This window comes from Sorex fumeus, unplaced genomic scaffold (assembly GCF_029834395.1).
Source record: "Sorex fumeus unplaced genomic scaffold, SorFum_2.1 ptg000014l, whole genome shotgun sequence".
In the NCBI taxonomy this organism is placed as follows: domain Eukaryota; kingdom Metazoa; phylum Chordata; class Mammalia; order Eulipotyphla; family Soricidae; genus Sorex; species Sorex fumeus.
Genome location: NW_026606071.1, coordinates 18592687 through 18613808, shown reverse-complemented (window position 1 = coordinate 18613808; position 21122 = coordinate 18592687). Strand labels below are relative to the sequence as shown.

The window sequence follows — 21122 nt, the reverse complement described above, 5'->3', positions numbered from 1 at the left end:
ACTTAATGAACCAGGAAATTTGATTATTGTTTTAGCCAAGAGAAAAACTGCATTTGACTTACCTTGTGAGCTCCTGTGAGGCAGTCAATTTCAACCTCAGAACAGGCAGCTCCGTAGACATAGTACGGAAAAGGGTCTCCTTCACCCTTCTCCCAGTCCATGAAGGCCTTGTAACCCCTGATGGAAGAAACAAAGTCACTCAGTGTGAGGTAGTGGGGGTTCTGTGTGCAAAGTTGATACATCAAAAAAAAATTTACTAAAGATTTATAATAGCATTTCCTTAGATTGATGCTTACTCGAACTGCTCTTTATACTAATTTAAACTGCTCCCTGTACTTATAATATAGCTAGTTAAAGCAACACTATGATTTGCTGGTGCTTTAAAGAGGATACTTTTATACTGCAGTCAGCATGTTAACAGGAGAGATAGTAAGAGACCATTTGGTTCCAGGCTTCACAGTGTACCTTGATGTGGTGATGGTTTAGGTTGGAGCTTTACTTCTGCACATGGAAGACTTCAGCTGCTTTTTAAAAATATTCCCAGAGAGACCCCTTACACTTGGTTAACTATACATAGAGTGAAGATTGGTTAAAAAAAGGGGGGGCACTGGAGCAATAGCACAGCGGGTAGGGATTTTGCCTTGCATGTGGCTGACCTGGGTTCAATTCCCAGTATCTGATATGGTGCCCCTAGCACTGCCAGGAATAATTCCTGAGTGCATGAGCCAGGAGTGTGACCTGTAGAATATTGGGTGTGACCCCCCCAAAAAAAAGGAAAAAAGGGGAGGGGTTAATAGTTCAATGCTTTACTTCATAGTGGAAGATATACCAATCTAGAGGGTTTATTTGCTTTTGGGTAACTGAACTTAGGAATTTAGAACTCATTATATGTAGGGCACTGGGTTAGACTGTTACCTCATTTTCTTCTTCCTTTTTGTTTTAAATTAAAAAAATTTATTGAATCACCATGAGATAGTTATAAGCTTTCATGTTTGGGTTACAATCACACAATGATCAAATACCTGTCTCTCCACCAGTGCACATACATTCCCCACCACCAATATCCCCTTTCCCACCTTCCCTCTGTCTCCATGGCAGACATAATTCCCCATAATCTCTCTCTACTTTTGGGAATTATGGTTTGCAATACAGACCCTGAGAGGTTATCATATTTGTTCCTTTATCTACTTTCTGCACACATCTCCCATCCTGACCGATTCCTCCAGCCATCTTTTTCTTAGTGATCCCTTCTCTATTCCAGCTGCCTTCTCTCCTATGCCTATGAGGCAGATTTCCAGCTATGGAGCAATCTATCTGTCCTATGTATTTACTGTCCTTAGGTGTCAGTCTCATGTTATGTTGTTTTATACTCCACAAAAGAGTGCAGTCCTTCTATGTTTGTCCCTGTCTTTCTGACTCATTTCACTTAGCATGATACTCTCCATGTCTATCCATTTATAAGCAAAGTTCATGACTTCATCTCTCCAGATAGCTATACAGTATTCCGTTGTATAGATATACCAAAGTTTCTTTAACCAGTCATCTGTTCTAGGGCACTTTCCAGATTTTGGCTATTGTGAACAGTGCTGCAATGATCATAGAGGTACAGATGTCATTTCTACTGTGATTTTTTGCATCCTCAGAATATATTCCGAGAAGTGGTATTGCAGGGTCATATGGAAGCTCAATTTCTAGTTTTTGAAGGACTGTCCATATTGTTTTCCAGAAAGACTGGACTAGTGGGCATTCCCATCAACAGTGAAAGAGTGTCCCTTTTCCCCCACATCCATGCCAGCACTGGTTGCTTTCATTCTTTTACAATTTTATTCTTCCTTTATGAGTACCTACATTACTTATTCTCTCTCCATCTCAAGGCCCTCGTTCGGTGGTTTGTTTCATTAGATTGTAACACTGATGTCATAGATTTTCTAATATTTAACAACCAGCTCTCCTTGCTGTATTTTACTCAACAGGCCTTACTGAGCAACCCCACTGCTGAGTGCTGCATAACCATGATTGATGATGGTGATGATCATCTACCCACATAACACAGGGTTTCAAACCAGAACAATTTCATGATAAAGAGATTTGTAAAACTGAGCTGAAATTAATTTCTAATAATTTTTGCTTATTTATTTTGGTTTTGGGGACACACTTGGCAGTGTTCAGGACTTACTCCTAGCTCTGCACTCATGAATCACTCCTGGCAGGCTCGGGGACCATATGGGGTGCCTAGGGTTGAACCTGAGCCAGCTGCATGAAATTCAAGTGCCCTATGTGCTGTACTATCTCTCTGGGCCTAATGATCTCTTTTATTATTCATTATAAAGAATAGTAAATAATGATCAGTTCCTGCAAGTCCTGTTTATTACTATTTTTTACCCAACACAATATTTTTATTAGTTTTTTTTTTGGACAGAGCTCAAAGATTTTATGTGAAATGTAGAATTTGGACCCTAGGAAGGACTTTTGCAATAACATAATCAAAGTTTATTTTACAAACAAGGAAAGTGGAGTCCAGAGCAATTAAAACACCCATATTTTATCACAAGAAAAGTCAAGACCTTATTGTAATTTTTACCTGTAGTATCCAGTGGCTGAAAGACTAATTCTTTGTTCAAAGGCAGCTTCTATCTGCAGATTGGGTATATTTAGTCAAAATAAAGTAATCTGTTAGGTGAAAGTAAAAATGATTCTATATCCCAAACCTGAAATTAATCATTGGTCCCAAGTTAGAAGTAATAAAAATCATAATATTCTTTACTGAACAAGTTTCAGAAGTCTGGATGAAGCAAACCCAACAGAATCTTTGCTGCATACCCACGAAGCTGGAGGCTTAGCTTACACGGTGTTTGGAAGTTCCCTTCTGAATGTTAAATTCTAGGAAGTGTGTTTGTAACTGTCAGTTAACTGTTAAAAAGGATAAGCCTATACTATTGTTGGATTATGGGATGTGTGAACTTGAATTAAAATCAGTTTTCTTCCTTGGGACATAGTCATTAGAATCAGTCTTTTAATTGTCCTCTTTAAATGTCACTGCCACTGTCACTGTCACTGTCCTCCCGTTATTCATCTATTTGTTCGAGCAGGCCCAGTAACATCTCCATTGATGTGAGACTTATTACTGTTTTTGGCATATTGAATATGCCACGGGTAGCTTGCCAGGCTTTACTGTCAGAGCGAGATACTCTTGGTAGCTTGCTGGGCTTTCCAAGAGGGGCAGAGGAATCGAACCTGGCTCGGCCACATGCAAGGCAAACGCCCTACCCTCTGTGCTATTGCTCTAAATGTAAAACATCAATATTTTTCTGTAACCAGAAGGCTCAGTTTTTTCTTTTTTCTTATTTCAACAAGGTGGGTGAGGCCTTTTGGAACCCTCCAGATATGCCTATTCCTTTCCTCAGGCATACTGTTTGTGTGCTTTTTCCATACATATCTTTTTTTTGTTGTTACATATCTTAGGAATCAACGTTCTCAGCTCTGGTGAGACTGTTCTCTTTTGCCTTCTTAGAAGTGTCCCTATGTGGTATGGGTCTGCCAGGACTCTCTCTGCATTGGTTTGATTTTTTTCTCATCTATAATACAGACAGTGGAACTTACCCAATCTTCCCATGTGCCCTCTGGATTTTTCTTAATGATGGGTTCAAGGCGTTTCAGAAGGATTTGACAAGCATTCTTGAAGGAGCAAAGAAATGACATCCCCATTAGAGATGGTTGGTTTCTTAGGGTATATTGAAGGAATGCCAATGGATAATTGATTGGGTCAGTAAATTCTTAGGGAATGACGAATACTGATATGATGAGAACTTGGAAACAGTAAATACACAGGAGTAGAGAATCAGTTGAGGAAGAGTGTCCCTTTTTGATTCACTTCCAGTTAAAATATGTGTTAGACTGAATTTCTTTCTTTCTTTCTTTTTTTTTTTTTGCTTTTTGGGTCACACCTGGCGATGCACAGGGAGTTACTCCTGGCAGTGCTCAGGGGACCATATGAGATGCTGGGAATCGAACCCGGGTCGGCCACGTGCAAGGCAAACGCCCTACCCACTGTGCTATCTCTCTAGCCCCTAGGTTGAATTTCTGATTTCATGTTCCCTTCTTAGGAATATTTATACTGTTAATTACTTTTCTTTTTATATCTTTTATTATATTTTTCATTCCCTAGTCATGAAAATAAACAAAATAGAACATCTTCTTTTTGGGGGGTACACACCAACAAGTGCTGGGGTTTATTTCCACCTCTGTGCTGGGGGGTGGGGCTCACTCCTAGCAGTGCTTGGGGATCATATGGTGCTGGGGATAGGTCTCCTCATGCAAAGCCTGAATTTGGCCCATTGAACTACTTCATTGTCCCCAACCCATCTCTTGTTTTCATTCTTAAAAATGTGCTTTCTAATCTGCAACAGTGATATGCCAATCTGCCTCTATGTCTGAAACATTATTAAGTTTTCTACTGTTTAATCAACTGTTCATTCATACACTGCTGCAATAAGAGTTTTAGCTTGGGGTATAAAGTGAGAAAATATTTAAATATGTTATAATAACATAGACATACAGAATTTCTGACACTTGAAACAGAAACCTAAATCTCAATACCCTAAAACATGAATAACCAGTTTAGGCTGACAACTTCCATAATACTGAATTATTCCTATCTTGTATTTGATCCTACTTCAAATTGGGTATAAAGAATTTGTGGTTTCCCATTTATTTGTCCTGAGCAAAAATAACCCTTAGTATCTTAGCCTCAAAGAGGTATACCCATAAAGGTAAGATGATTTGAAAGTGGTAACACAAATTCAGTGTCTTGGGCATGAGGAGTGTTCCTCTCTACAATTCCTCTCATTCAAAAAGTGGAATGGTCATAACAGGAACATGACAAACAATATTACTTCAAAAGTATAGTCAACCAATTATTTCAATGAAGGACTATAACATTATGGTTTTATTCTAAAAAATGTGAAGATTTAACAATTTTTTTCTCACTCAAAACATAAGTACAAGGCACTACTAGGTTGATATGATTTCACAGGTACAGATGCTTTAATTGTACCCTATCTACCTGATTGGACTTTTGCTTGCTGACTTGCCTGTAGGAACTTGTTTGTGACAGAGGAATCTTGCACAGCTTTTCATTACTGGACACCCACATTCTTCAGTTTCTTTTGGGGACAGAGACTGTCTGCTCATCGAGATTCATTCTCCTTTTGTTCCAGAGTAGCTAGTGCTAAGGTTTCCTGTTACTTGGCATTTCCCGACCATCCCCTGCACTGAAGCTTGGCTCTGGTAATTATATGTGGTTCTGCTAATGAATGAGGAGTGGAAATGCTTTATTTCTATGTTTGGTCTCCTTGCTCTTCACCTTCTCTAGTTGACTGTGATGATGATTTGAAGGGCAACTGTCAAAGCTGCCTTTTGAAGATAAAGGAACCTGGATCTGGATGCTCGAATGACTGAACACTCTGAACACTCTGGAACATTCCAGGTGCAAATACTGGCTGTATTTGAGCCAGAATACTCTGTATCTATTTATCACCTCGGCTTAAAACATTTTCCCAACATTTAGTCATCCCAGGCCTATGCTTAGTGATATAGATGACATCTCTGAAACCAACCACTTGTGCTTGTTTTGGGCTAAGAAAACCCAACTTATGGAAAGGGCTTTCCCATGGAACAGATCCCCAGGAGGAAGCACCTGGACGGCCCTGCCATTGACGTCTGCGCCGACAGATGCTGCAGTGGCAATTGTGTTGGGCACCGTGGAAGTGCTGGTCTCACAGATGTGCATATGAGACATGGGGATTTTTAACTCACGGCTGGCCACCTAGAAGAAAAACAAACATATTTTCAAGTCTTGCAAAGGCTTCTATGAAAGTGTGAGTCATTTTTTTTCTAATTAAAATTCGTAACTTTTATTATATCCTTGATTGCCTATAAAGTCTAAAATAATGTATCTTGTAGGGTTTCTTGCTGATTTTGAAAGTGTTTTCTTTGTAATATTACACTGTGATTTTTCTATTTCAATTTAGTGCATTTAGGATGTTAAGAGTTTCTGTTCCTCTAAATTTTACCTAGTAAGTGAGTAGGCCTAAATGGGATTTTCAAGTTTATTTAGTGATGAGAAAGAGAGAGATGGAGACAGAGAGACAGAGAGACAGACAGAAATTAGGCTGACTGAGTTTGATCTTAAATCTGTTGGCACCAGTATCATGAGGAATGTGGCCCTAACAGTTTGTTCCCTTAGAAAGGGAACCTTCACCCCATTTTAACATTAACCACCCTTACCCCTTCTCTCTATTTCAGTTGCTTGTATCTCTCTAGAATTTGCTATTCACTTTTTTCTTTTCTGTTCATTTCCTTTTAGTTTGTCTAGCAAACATCTGCAGAAATTAAGATAAGTAACCAAGAAGAAATGAAAAAGCAAGAAAAGGAAGAAAGCAAAGCATTATTCAGGCTGCTACTGTCTCTTTGTACCCTCCCTCTCCCTCACCATTCCCTTCTTCTATCTCTTTCTATGTTATTTCTTTTTGGGTAACACTCCTGGATATGTACGCAGGAATTACTGCTGGCAGTGCTTGGGGGGACTATATGATGCCAGGGATTGAACCCGAGTCGGCTGCATGCAAGGCAAACACCCTACCCGCTGTACACCATCACTCCAGCCCTTGTCTCTTTGATTTTTTGCTAAAACACTTTCTCCAGAAGTCCACAGGGGTGTATATAATCCCAATGCCAGGATACAGTAATGCTATTTCAGCAATGGCAGATATTTCCCTAGCAAGAAGCAAAACTATACGTACACACACAGACACAAAGACACACAGACACAGATACACATACACATATAGAGAGCAACAATGTTTCTTGGTGATAAAAGTCAAAAGGGAATTTGTTAGTTCTCCTGCCTAAGATCTCAGGAGTAATAAACTGGAGCTCATGTTGTGGATGTCAGTAAGGAAGGGCTTTACAGTCTTAATGGGGTCCCCTCACATTTGATTTTTTCTTTCTTTTTTTTTAAACTTTTTTTTTTTTAAATTGAGTCACTGAGAGATAGACTCTTACAAAGCTGTTCATGATTGGATTTCAGTCATACGGTATTTCCCAGCACCAGTGTCTCCAGGTTCCCTTCCATCATCCCCTACCCACCACATTTGCTTTTTTCCCCCAATGATAGTTGTATTATTTCTGACAGTGAGTAGACTTGGTTCATTATACAGGAGACTGGTTGTTGACAATTCTTGACCTAAAGCATACAAGGGAAAAATAATCCCCATCTTTCTGGAAAACATTCTGATTGGTCTTTTTTGATTACTCAGATTATCTGCTTGGTAATGCACCTTCTTCCTGAGCCAATTCCTGCAGCCACTGGGGTTCATGGACCATGAATGACCATTAAGGGGTTCTGTGGCAAACACTGGGCCAAAGAAAGGGATGAGGAAAAAAACGTGCCAGCACTGAGGTGTTCCTTAAAGCTATACTGAATAAAGGAGATGTATTCCCAAAAAAGCTGAAAGACTGCCTAGTCAAAAGCAGCAGATATGAAACAGTCATCCCTAAAGATGCTACCTTTAGCTACCTAGTTAAATGTTGAAGGATTATTCATTTTTCTCCTGAGATGGGATCTTTGTTTGTAAGTGCATGTTAAAGTGCCCTTTAAAAGTGGTAAGATGATAATAGCAAACTAGTAGTCTTTCTTGTCAAAATAAAATTGCAAGCAAATTGATTTTGCTGTTGAAATTTTAAGTGATACATGCTGGTCTCCAGGTAGAAAGCTGAGACTCTCCTCTAGGTGCTTTGTGTACCCACTACCGTACTCCAGGAGTTTATTAATGATGAATAACCCTGGCCAGGTTCCAGGAGCATTTGTAAATATGTAGGATTTCTTCCACCTTAGCCACTCTGGTTGATGAGATTTTTATCTACACAGTCAAGTTCTTTGGGCTGACATTCCTGAAGTGGTTATTTACCTTAAAATGAGTTCCAAATGTCAGTCACATGAAAGTGTACAGGAAGATGATAATAAATGCTTTTTCTTTTCTTTTCTTTTTTTTTCTTTTCTTTTTTCTTTTCTTTTCTTTTCTTTTCTTTTCTTTTCTTTTCTTTTCTTTTCTTTTCTTTTCTTTTCTTTTCCTTAGGTCACATCCAGTGATGCTCAGGGGTTACTCCTGGCTCTGCACTCAGGAATTATTCCTGTCAGTGCTAGGGGACCATATGGAATGCCAGGAATGGAACCCTATTCGGCTGCATGCAAGGCAAATATCCTTCCCACTGTACTATTGCTCTGCTCACCCTCCCCACCTTTAAAAATTATTTTTTACCTGTAGCATTTTGGTGTGAATTCCTTGTCCCAATTCATTGCCTCCATGTGTGACCAGGACGGACCCATCCGTGTAGATGTGAACGAGGGCAGCTGCCTAGTGATGCAACCGAAATTGATGTTTAGTGAGGCTCACTATGAAAAAATGAGATAGACCTAAGTGTGATGGGTGGGGATGGTCAAAGAGGCAAAATTTCCTAGCAGGATTCTGAAGCCTTGTTATCTTTTGTGCAAAAGTTGCTTGTAGACAACTTTACTAGGAGCCTCCTTGAGTACTCAGGAATTGTTTCCAATGAGAAAGTCAACCTCCTGCTTAAAATCTCTGGCTGACCTACTCTAGCTCATTAAACAATTCTAAGTATTTGTACATGTATATATACATGTGGCGTGCAGCCTAGGCGCCGCTCTAGATACATAAAGATGAATATAACGTGGTTCTCTGTAAGTAGCTGCCAGTGCAGCGGGGTGAGGGGAAGGAATGGAAAGCAAGTCATTTTAGTGCTGAGAGATTCCTGAGAAATGGGGGCTGCATAAAGGTAGGCCTGGCTGGGAGAAGGACTCCCCAAAGTGACAACTGGATAGAATCATAAATGGTGAAGAGCTTGCCTCTTGGTCAAGTAGCTGGGCCAAAATTCTTCATAGCCTGGAAGGAAAAGTCTGGTTCCTTTTTATATAAAATGACACCTTGTGGGATTTGGTCTCTTCCTTTTCCAGTTTTTTCTCTTTTAATTAAAATTTTTTTAATTGAACCACTGTGAGATAGACCCTTACAAAGCTGTTCATGATTGGATTTGAGTCATACAGTATTCAAACACCATCCCTCCACCAGGGTACATTTCCTAGCACCACTGTCCCCAGGTTCCCTCCCATCACCCCAACCCCCTATATACAAATTATTTTTTTTATTTTTAGAGTCATACCTAGAAAGGCTCAGGCATTATTCCTGACTCTGCACTCAGGAATTACTCCTGTTGGTTCTCAGGGGACCACATGGGATGCCAGGAATAGAACATGGGTCGATTGCATGCAGGGCAAGCGCCCTACCCACTGGACTATCGCTCCAGACCCCCTTTTCCAGTTTCATCCTTGTTTGTTTCCACCTCTCTTCCAAATCTGGCCTAACTGCTGTTCCTTCCTGAACTGCATTCTGGCTTACACTGTTCTCTCTTTCCACCTGTTTTGCAATAGCAGAGCCACTCCTCACAGACTCCATTCAGTTAAAACATTACTATCTGGGAAAGAGCAATTGCCCCATTCTCTGCACTTCCTCTTCCCAAGAAATTCTAGGTAGAGGAGTGTTCTCCTTTAGTTCATGTCAACGTATCAACTCATAATGTGACTTTAATGAGAAATAGAATTGTATTGGTATGATACAGCCACACTGGTGTAAAAAAGAAAAAAATAGTTTCCCAAAAGAGGCTGCTGTGCTAAACCCACCAAGATTTGATTGATATCTCACCAAACTGCATTTCCAACCTTCTCAGGAATATAGTCTTTTGTTTGTTTTTGTGCCACACCTGGTGTTGCTCTGGACTCTGCATTCAGGGATCACTCCTGGTGGTGCTTGGGGAACCACATGGGTTGCTGGGAATCAAACCAGGGTTGACTGCATGCAAGGAAAAAACCCTAGCCTCTGTGCCATTTCTCCAGCCCCAGGAATATAGTCTTCTTCTTCTTTTTTTTTTGCTTTTTGGGTCACACCCAGCGTTGCACAGGGGTGACTCCTGGCTTTTCGCTCAGGAATTACTCCTGGCAGTGCTCAGGGGACCATATGGTATGCTGAGAATCGAACCCGGGTCGGCCGCGTGCAAGGAAAATGCCCTACCCTCTGTGCTATCTCTCAAGCCCCAGGAATATAGTCTTAACAGGTCAGGTAAGGGATTTTTCTGGTCAGCACCCATGAGGTATTTGTCCCCCAAAGATAGAGGCCTCAAAAATTCCCATTGCCTTAGGTAGGTTACCTGAACTGAAAGTTATTCCATCTTCCCTAATCTTTCTGTTTTCCTGCCTCTAAGCACCTCTCATTTCATATAGATTTTTGGAACACTCTTCTACTTGTTTGAGTGGATACTGCTCAATTTCTCAATTTCTGAGTTGGTTAATAGCTCTTTTAACTAGATCTTTTTTTAAAAAAATTTTATTAGTGAAACACCATGAGTACAGTTGTAGACTTACAATTTTTTGTGCTTGTTAACTAGATCTTTTAAATGATCATTTATCAGCTAGATATTTTAAATGATCTCATTTGGGTTTTTGTCATTTAACAGAGGATTACAGTAGGTTCTAGGTCCAACAAAGCAGTAGCCTTACAGGAAGGACAGATGACAATGGAGGTCATGGTCAAGGCATGTGGCACAAGCCAAAGACAAGGAGGCAACAGAAGCAAGAAGGAACCGTTCTTGGAGTCTGCACCAGGCACATGATCCTATTAACGCCTTGATTTTGAACTTACAGGCTCGAGGGTACAAGACCATAGATTTGTCATTTTAAGCCTTTTGTGGCACTTTGCTCTGACAGCCACAGGAAAAGAAGATAGATAAATCTTAGATAGATAGATATTCTGTGGGAGCCTCTCGGAGGAAGGGCACCAGGTCCTGCTCATCTTTGTGTCCTGTAGAAAACTTTGAGCCGGTTTGACTCAAAGAAACACTAAATAAATATTTATTATGCTGGATGAATGGAAGTGAGTCATTTTTCTTTCAGGAAGAGGGGAAAGAGAGGGAGGCATTGGGCCTCAGTTATTCATGTCTAGAGCCACTGTGTGTCCCAAGATGTCTTGGGTGCATTAAGGTGTGTGAGTTCTAATAATAGTATTTATTTACTATGGGTCTTTGACTCCCTCTGAGGACAATTTGTGTCACACCTAGTTTAAAAAGTAGCTGTTCTGGCTTTGTGAGTCATATGCTGACCTGGAATAACACTTTCCAACTACCAGCCAGATGGTTCTTGGGTGTAACCACTTGGAAATATACTCGGAAGTTAGAGGTCTTTAATGGAGACAGGAAGTTGGCTACCACAGATCTTGGAAATTTTCTCTGATTTGGTTGAGAAATAGCCATAAGAATGAGGAGAAGCCATAAAGGTGAAGACAGGTGTGGGATAGTAAAACATACAAAAAATGTTATCTTTGTTTCTGTTCTTGGCACACAGTTTTTTGAAATTTTTATGATTTGCTCTCTTTATACTCTAGATAACTCAAGGGTGACCTGAGAGCTCCAGAGAAGGGGAATTATGGTCAGAAAAACCAATCATGTAGTTAATGGGTTACACATTTTAGTCCTACTCCTCAGCCTCTAGGGAAGGGAGAGAGGTTGGAAGTTGAATCAATGATTAATGGTTTATCAAACATGCGTATGGGGAAAAACCTCCATACATGTTCCCCCAAACTATGGGAAACCTTTAGGAAATTTCCAGGATGGTGAACAAATTCACTAGCTGGTGAGTGGAATGCTTGATTAGAGGAGAGCTGTGAGAGCCTGTGTCCCCTTTCTAATACCTTATATGCATCTGTTCCATTGGATTTTTCTTGCATAGATTCTTTGTATTATAATAATTTATAGAAACAGTGCTTTCCTGAATTATGTGAGTTATTTTAGCAAACTGTTAGCCTTGAGGAGCATAAAAACCAAAACCTCCATTTTTTTTTTTTGCTTTTTGGGTCACACCCTGCGATGCTCAGGGGTTACTCCTGGCTTTGCACTCAGGAATTACTCCTGGTGATGCTCAGGGGATCATATGGGATGGTGGAAATAGAACCCTGGTTGGCCGTGTGCAAGGCAAATGCCCTACCCCCTGTGCTATCGCTCCAGCCCCAACCTCCAATTTTTTAGTAAACTAGACAGAAGAGTAGATCACTTGGATGCCCAATTAGGACAGGTATCTGAAATGAGGATCGCCTTGCAGGTCACAGTTTTTGTAAGATATCCACTAATTCTGAATGGCTAGCAACTAAATTGAGTTGTTAGATACCCAATTGGTGCTACAGAATCAGTATAGAAAAGACAGCATTAACTGTCAGAGGCAGGGAAAAATATCAAATAGGTAGTTCTCCAGGAGCTCCTTTGATCCTATAGTTGATTCAGTCAGGCTTGTATCTATATCATTATTTTTTGGATGCCAGGACTTCCCATATGCAAGGCAAGTGCTCTACTGTTTAGCCAGAAGCCTCAGTCAGGATTATAGATGTAATCCTGAACCTCTTTATGGAACGAGCATACCGGATCTGATGAGGAGTGTGACCCAGTAGGTAGGAGACCTCCCACCTGAATAAGCATGCCCTGAGAGGTGGGCTTGAGACCACACCGAAGGAGCTTGGGCAGTCTGGATAACCACACAGTAGGAACTCTGCTAGGGGCTTCTAATTCATGATCTCATCCAATTCATATAACTCCTAAGAGGGAGGATTAATATTTTCATTTTATAATTAAGGAAGTTAAGGTCACATAGCTACTAAAGTGGCAGGGCCGAGCATTCTTCAGGTTCATCTGACTTCAGTTCAAAAGGGATTTGGGTCAACTGCTTTACTCCTGAAAAGGATTGTGTGTGTGTGTGTGTGTGTGTGTGTGTGTGTGTGTGTGTGTGTGTGACCCACTAGTAACTAGTAGCTGGGTATAAAAGGAAGAATGCTGTTATTTGTGTGCACACAGGGAAATCTAATGCTGTTTTAGATCGAATACGTAAGCTTTCTGTAGTCACTGAATTTTCTGCTTTGAATGGATAGGAATGGGGAGGCAATAAACCTTCTTGCATTCTAAACAGCTTTCCTGTCCAGGGCCCCTGGGGAGTGCCAGAAATATCTGTTCTTGTGCTCATTACTGAACTCATCTCTATGCAGGTTTCTCTCCTCTCCTATGGTTAGAACATCTGAAAGACTTGCCTCTTCTTTTTGAAAATCTCCCTGGGAAGATTTGTGGAGCTTCAATTCTTCCCTTTTCCCATTAGAAATGACACATATTCCTGAGGTGGTGGCTCAGCTCAACCTGCTGATCAGGGCACAGTGGAGTGACTTCTTTGCATAGTAGTACTCGGACAGATGGAAGGCTCCACTACTGCCCAAACTGTGAGATAGCATAGCAGCTTGGGCTGGTGAGCCTCTAACGTGGTTTTTGTTTTGTTCTGTTTTTGGACCACACCTGGCAATGTTCAGGGATTAGTCCTGTATCTGCACTCAGAAATCATCCCTGGTGATTTCTGAGTGCAGATCCAGAACCTGGATCTATGGGACACCAGGGAATGAACCCAGATCGACTGCTTGCAAGGCAAACACCTTTGCTGTTCTATTTCTCTAGTCCCTTTCCCCTTTTATTTTATTGTTTTGGGACTAGGGATTGAACCCACCCACAGCCTCTGAGAGGCCTGTGTTTTACCAGTGAGGTGCATTCTGGCCCCCATTTTTTTAAGCATGAGAACTAGGGAATCAGTGGGGTATGAGGTACAATGCTCTATCTTGGAGTTGAGCTGCTGTGCAGCTTATACTTGCTGATGGCGTTTTACTCCACTGATACATGTGATATATGTGATTGCAGGTGGACTGTGATATATGTGCTTGCAGGTGTCAGGGGGCTGCTCAGGAGAGTTCTATACATTTCTGCCATGTGCTGAGAGGGAGTGCTAAGGGAAATGGGACTCACCAAAGTCATGACAAATGGATGGTTTGGGAATGTGTCTGACATGAGGGTCCTCTCCACAAGATGAGACTTACCTGATGATAACTTGTTGCGGCAAAACCAACTGAAAATTTCATGGGGACAATAGCAATGCCTTTCTTCTTCCAATAGTTCTTCTTGTTGAACTCTTCCACTTCCTTTCTTCTGCTTTGAAAGGAAGACTTGTCCAGACAATCATTCCAACATCTTATCAGGTTCTCAGGGTTGAATGCTTGCTTGTAGATGGTTTTATCAACAGTTTTGTACATATTTTTCTCTCTAATCTGTAAAGGGTTGGAAATTTAGTGAAAATTTATGGTAAGATAATATAGATTGCACATAGATACGGAAAAAACCTCCTTTAAAGCACAAATTGGTCAGGAGAAGACAAGGTCTCTCTTCTTTGAACACCATGTGCTTTTTTTTTCAAAATTTATGAGGTGGGGGTGGGGGTTTGTCATCTCTTCTTCAATCAGGGTCCCCGAGCCCTACAAGGAGTGATCTCTGTGCTCAGAGTCAGGGTAAGCCTGGGCAGAACCAGGCTTTCTCCCCCAAAATAAATGAAGTAGATTTTTTTTTGATATGGGAAGATGGTCATGGTAAACTGTTAAGTATAAAAAGTAAGGTGCAGAATAATGTCTTTTTATGGTCTTGTTTAACTATGTAGGTGAATATATACAATACATACCAACATTCAGGTATATGTGTGAGATCAGGTGGGTAAATAAACATATATAGAGATCTATAGCAATAAACACCTACCTATTAACAGCACTGACTTCTGTGAAAGAAATGGAAAGGAGTTGTTCATTTTTATATAAATTGTACAAATTATTGTACAAATTAGAAATAGAAAGCAAGAAGAATATTTGCAATAGAAGGTATTTGCAATAGAAGGGGAGGGCAGTGAGTTTTATTATTACTTTTATTACTTTATTACTTAATTTATTTTTACTTCAAAGACGAGCCTCCTTTTTTTGTTGTTGTTGTTTGCTTGGGCCCCTATCTGGTCATTGGTCATGCTGGGAATCAAACCAAGGTTGGCTCTGTACAAAGGAAACTATACTTTGTACAGTACTATCCATTGTACTATCTCTCTGGCCCCATGAGACAAGGCTTTTTTTTTCTTTTTGGATCTCACCTGGCAATGCACAGGGGTTACTCCTGGCTTTGCACTCAGGAATTACTCATGGAGGTGCTCAGGGGACCATATGGGATACTGGGAATTGAACCTGGGTTGGCTACGTGCAAGGCAAACGCCCTACCTGCTGTGCTGTTGCTCCAGCCCTAAGACAAGGCTTTTTTTGCCCAGTTCTTCTAAGATTGTTTTATTGGGTAGCTGGTTTTCCACCATAAAAAAATAATTATAGCAGCCACATCCAGCAGTGATGGGGACCCTGATATGGGTCTGATGGGACTTGGAAGCCACCAGGGGATTCTCCTGAAAGGACAATCATGCTACAGTTCTGGGGATCAGGACCTCTTACTTCCTATGTACATGCTCTGCCACTGAGTTCCCTCCCTGGCCTGGTTTCTCACCTCTTCGGGTCCAAATAGAACTTTGGTTACAAGTTTAATTCCAATCTCACCTTTTCAGGGAGAAGGCCACATTTGGCTGCCACAGCTGTGATGCAGGATTCTGTTACCAGGGTTCCTTGAGGGAATCCAAATCCTCGAAAGGCTGTATTGGATGGTAAGTTTGTCAAACAGGCACGGCCCCTCAAACGGATGTTGCGGATTTTATATGCATTTTCAAGCTTCAGTACAAGAAATTCTATTAACTAAAACAAAAGAGATTCACATATATTGGACAACTTTGGGGGGTGGGGAGGGGGTGGCCTACCAATAGTGAGTGCTCAGGAGCTACAGGCAAATCTCTGTCCTGTGGTTCAATGAAAGGGCCTAAAACTGTGATGCTGCATGGGCCTCTGTTCTGCCAGGGATTACAGGGCTATCCTGGTGGTTGTGGGAGCCTCCAGGGATGCACCCAGAGGTCCTTGCGGGACCACATGGTTCTAGGGATCAAACTTTCTGCACTATTTCTGACTCCTGGACATTTTTTCCCTCTATAAGTCAAGAACAAATAGAACATCCTGTGGTTCTTGGGAAGTATTTGGGAAACCAACTCCATCCACAAAGACTCATCTAGAAATCCTGCATTGCATCCATGATCAAGGATGGTTGGGTTGTTGAAGTACATACCAGCTCCGACTCATCGAGAGAGCACCCTCCATTAACGAAGCACTCAATGTCTAGGGCTTTGATTCTCCCACTGTTCATGAATCCCACCTGTCACAAACAACAGACAGTTTTTGATATGCTTAACACAGACACACTACATGAAAGTCACAGCCCAGCTCCTCTGCTGGGTGGGACTGAGGACAGATCCTGCTTGGGTTGGTTAGGTTGGTACATGCTTGTCTGCAACTTTGTTGTTCAGAGCTTGTTTCAAAAATCTACTCTGACCAGAATTTTGTGGCTTCCTTTCCTTCCAGTGTATAACTTTCTGGCTTCACATTCAACAGGGAATTGTAACACCTTTGCTTGTCTGCTGGTCTAGAACTGTGACTATTCTTCCTTTGGAAGATTCTTCTGTGACTTATTACTGGGTTTTCTTTTTAGTCTGTGGTTTCTCCCTTATGGAAAAACTTCTGAAAGTCCAGAGTGTGTTGAAATGAATGTAGGGGGTGGGGAGTCCATGTTGTTGGGTTGGGGTGTAGACATGGGAGTGACTGTCCTCATTTTTCCTGAGCTGGGACAGCTCTGTAAAGGATTAAAAATATAACAGATGGAAATATTACTAATAGGACTCATGGAAGGCAACTTGAATTTTCTGCTTACAACTCCCTTTCTACCCACTTAGAAGGAAGTATTCTACATATCTCAGATTGAGACGAAAACTTCACACTCTATTGTAGTTCAACTGAAAAGGATTAGTCCTTGTTTTTCTGAAAACATGTATGAATTGTACAATTATTTGATGAGATCACCTATTCCAAGGGAACTATTTCATAATAAACCAGATATGCAGGAAAACCCCAAAATGCAGAATTAATAGTCAATGGCTTTGAGAAAGCACTAGGTAAATATTTTCCTTGAATAACTTAAAATTTATGTGTTCAATTTTAAGTTCAATAGAAATTGATGGGTTTACAAAAGGAAAGAGAGAACACAGGGGATTGCCCTGCCACAGAGACAGGGGGGATGGGGGGATGGGGGTGGGAGGGATATTATCCATGGTGGTGGAAAATGGGCACTGGTGGAGGGATGGGTATCTGATCATTGTATAATTGAAACCAAAGCACAAAAAATTGTAAATCTACAACTTTAAAAAAAATAAAATAAAATAAAGGGGGAAAAAAAAAAGAAATTGATGGGTTTAATCTCCACCATAGGAAGAAAAAAAAAAGAATATGTCTCATTTAATGTATATGTTAAGGTTATTTGTTTTCAGAATTCAGCAAAATCAAAATAATACAAAATAATAAAAATTCAAATATGAGATTAATACCCAAGAATAGCTGAGATCAACACCAGGAGGATTACTCCATAGCTTAGAGGCCAGCCAGGCATTCTAGGGGAAAGGGCAGCTCGGTTAGAGAAGGGAGCACCAAATAAAGGGTGTTTGGAGAATCCTCCCAGGAGGGGAGATGCATGTTGAAAGTAGACTATGGACTGAACATGTTTGCCACTCAAAGCCTCTTTTGCAGACCACAACACTCAAAAAGAGAGAGAGAACACAAGGGATTGCCCTGCCACAGAGGCAGGGTGAGATGGGAGGGATGGGGGTGGGAGGGATACTGGGATCCGTGGTGGTGGAAAATGGGCACTGGTGGAGGGATGGGTATTTGATCATTGTATAATCGAAACCCAAGCACAAAAAATTGTAAATCTACAACTGTACCTCATGGTGTTTCACTAAAAATAAAAAATAAATTAAAAAAATTCAAACAAATGACATATGTAAATAACTTTCCTTTAATACTCACTTTATATTTTGCAAACAATGGGTGTCTTCCCCCAGTTATTAGCATATCATCTTCACGATCAAGAACAAGCCGAATGGGATGACCAGTTCTCAAGAAGACAAATTTTAGTCAGATTCTTGTCTTTCTCATCACCCATCCATTCAACCACATATCCATCCATCCACCCACCTACCACTCACTGATTTATCCATCTGTTAATTTAACTGCTTACCCACCCATTTCTACTCACCTTTCTACTCAGTTCTCTACCCTCCACCCTTCTGCTCATTTATCCAAGCATTCATTTTTTTTTAATCATTCATTCATCCTACATATATTTACTGAGTTCATAGTGTATATGGGCTGGAGCGATAGCACAGCGGGTAGGGCGTTCGCCTTACAAGCGGCCAACATGGCCGACCCGAGTTCGATTCCTCCGCCCCTCTCGGAGAGCCCGGCAAGCTACCGAGAGTATTAGATATGCCAGACACAGTAACAACAAAGTCTCCAATGGAGACGTTACTGGGCCCGCTCGAGCAAATCGACGATCAACGGGAGGGCCTTTACTTTACTTTACTTTTATAGTGTTATAGGCACTGATCTGAATTTGTGTATGTCTCTGTGGCCTAAAGATTCCTGGTTGGATATCTAGTTAAAGAGACTATCACTCATCAGTTGGGTTCATATAATTCAAATTTGACGCTCACCCAGACTGAGCCATTTGCATTCCTCACTAGTAGCTACAAAGGACAAAGGATTTGAAAAGATAGATGCAAACTTCATAACAGTTGAAAATAAAAGTGAAGCTCCTGTGCTAGGATGTCTGTATTAACATCTTCAATTTCACCCATACTTGTATCTTTGATTTGGGCCCTAGGAGCTCTGTACTTCTTTATCTATAGGGCAGAGGTTTCCAGATTTAGGAATGTACAAGTATCACCTGGAAAGCTGGTGAAAATACATATTCCTTGGCCTTAGCATTATGATTTAAATTCCATAGGTATGGGGTGGGCAGTAGAATCTGCATTTTTCTCAGTGATTCTGATGCTCCCTATCAGGTACACAATGAAAATCATAATTCTAACATTGGTCTTTAATGATGGGGATCATCTGCAGCCTCAGTAAAATTGCAGTTTGAGGCCCTCCCTGGGTGATTCTGATGGGGGAGGTATGCAATGAGGGCAGGAGTCTCCATGAGCTCAGGAGATCCTTAAAAATCAGAAGGTCTGTGAACACTACTCTGGATGACAAGTGTGTAGTACAGTCATACACAGCTTAAGGCACTGGCGCCACACCTGGCTGTGTTTTGGAGCCAGAGGGGAAGCTTTAATCAATTGATAACTGGGTCAGTAGGGGGTAGCCTTGGCTCTGGGATTTAAGCACCCTGAAGATGAATTTAAGGTGCAATCACATCTGAGAGGCACTAAGGCAGGCAGGAGTGTAATGAACTGATGACTCCTTGCAGAGTCCCTGATGAGTATACATAGAAAGCTTCATTCTGGAAAGAGTGGAGATTGGATTCAAGTTCTGTGTTTTTCCACCTCTTATTATAGAAGAGGTACATATGTGAATGCTTTAGGCCCGAGCTCTGAATGCCACAGAAGCTGTCAAAGGAAGCAGGACCTTTGAGCCATAGGAAATAAACAAGGATCAGAGAAGCCAGTGCCCGGCATAAATAGCAAAGGAGCAAGCCTTCCAACGTCATCCACCCACTGAGCACACACTCAAGAGCCAGCTCTTCCGAGTGCAGGGAGGCAGAGAATGGGAGCCTTTCTTTCCTCACCCCTCCCTGTCTGTGGCTGAGAACAGGAAGGAAAAGTGGGGGAGCAGCTTCCTCTCTGGCACTGCACTTGGGCGGGTGACTGACCCCACCCTTGTCCCGTCACCTTCCCTGTGGCTCAGGGATGTTCCCTTTTTATAATACATTAGTTGATTCAAAATTCTGTGTACACTGAATTTTTCCAGAAGTATGGGCATCATTACAGATATTTTATAAGGAAGGGACTGAGCCTGAGTGGCCCAAGGACACCTGGATGTTTGTGACAGCCACTCAAGACCTCCTCAGTCCAATGAAGGACCCTGAGTTTTGTGTCTTTTGCATCCCACCCCAGCTGCTATTCTTCCAGGACACTTACTTGAAAGCACCAACAGCTGCAATAGCTCCAAAAACGGCTGGTCTTACCACCTTCCCACCAAAGCCACCACCTACGCGCTTCACATGGCATGTGACCCTGTTGAGGGGGATGTTTAAAGTGGAGGACACTATTTTCTGTAAATGTGAGATCACAAGAGGGTTTTAGAAACGAGAAATTGCAAAGAAACCCTTATGTTCAGAAACACATCACAACAACAACAAAATCAATCCACATCTATAGTCAGTGAAAAAGTAAATAAAGTCCACGAAGTCTCAAGGAGGTGAAAATATGCCAAACTCCTGACAATCTACTAAAGAAAATGATAGGCTTTTAGTTGAACTAAGATAAATTTGTGCCAGGAAATAAAAAGCATATTAAAATGTGCTATTCTAATGGTTGTCATATTTAAAAAATTAAATACAGAAATAATTAGAGTTGTCATTCAATCATAGAGCTTATTTTAGCTTGATGCTTGTGATTTTTAGCATGATGCAAGTGAATGTACCCTATAAACTGAGAGGGTGGTTTCTTCTTGTCAAGACCAGAAAAAAATTTAAAAAGCTTTAAAAATTTGAGAAAAGTTTCAGAGTTTTATTTGCTCTACTTGATGCTAAGCTTCTTGTGGTACAATGGCAGCTGAGTTCACAATTCTGAGGATGGAATGCCATGATGGAACCAGGGAATAAATTTACCTGCACATGGGCTGCATCCTGTGTCGACACATAAACGTCCAGTTCTTTGTCCTCTGTCTTTGGAACCACAAGCACCCTTTGTGTTTCCATGTAGAAGTGTTCTTGTCCTCCCACATGAACTTCTCCTGTTCAGATCAAACACAGAGAAATCCCAAAAGGCATGCTTGGGTTAAAAACTGCCATCTTGGGAATTCAAAAGCAAGAATAATTGATGGATTGGCCAGTTTGGTTATGTCCTGACCAAAGAACTGATGTGTCAGGCATTTGTTTGGGGGCACTTGAGGACAATTTGTCTCAGAGACCACAGTTCTGGATAAGTTAAAAATGCCAGAGTCCATTCTTTGATCTTCCTTTACTAATCAGGC

At 41.2% G+C, this 21122-nt stretch overlaps 1 protein-coding gene across 1 annotated transcript in view; it reads right to left on the bottom strand.

Annotated features, from left to right (window-relative positions):
• LOC130021016 (aldehyde oxidase 2-like) overlaps positions 1-21122 on the bottom strand; it is an 87754-nt gene that overhangs the window by 19586 nt on the left and 47046 nt on the right. The window contains exons 21-31 of the mRNA XM_056111763.1: positions 20758-20882; positions 20066-20199; positions 17952-18039; positions 16165-16251; positions 15552-15743; positions 14019-14246; positions 8319-8414; positions 5696-5824; positions 3601-3675; positions 2582-2634; positions 63-177 (exon numbers count right to left, since the gene is read on the bottom strand). Of these exons, the coding sequence (XP_055967738.1) occupies positions 63-177; positions 2582-2634; positions 3601-3675; positions 5696-5824; positions 8319-8414; positions 14019-14246; positions 15552-15743; positions 16165-16251; positions 17952-18039; positions 20066-20199; positions 20758-20882 (1322 nt within the window). The remainder of the gene's footprint in view (positions 1-62; positions 178-2581; positions 2635-3600; positions 3676-5695; positions 5825-8318; positions 8415-14018; positions 14247-15551; positions 15744-16164; positions 16252-17951; positions 18040-20065; positions 20200-20757; positions 20883-21122) is intronic.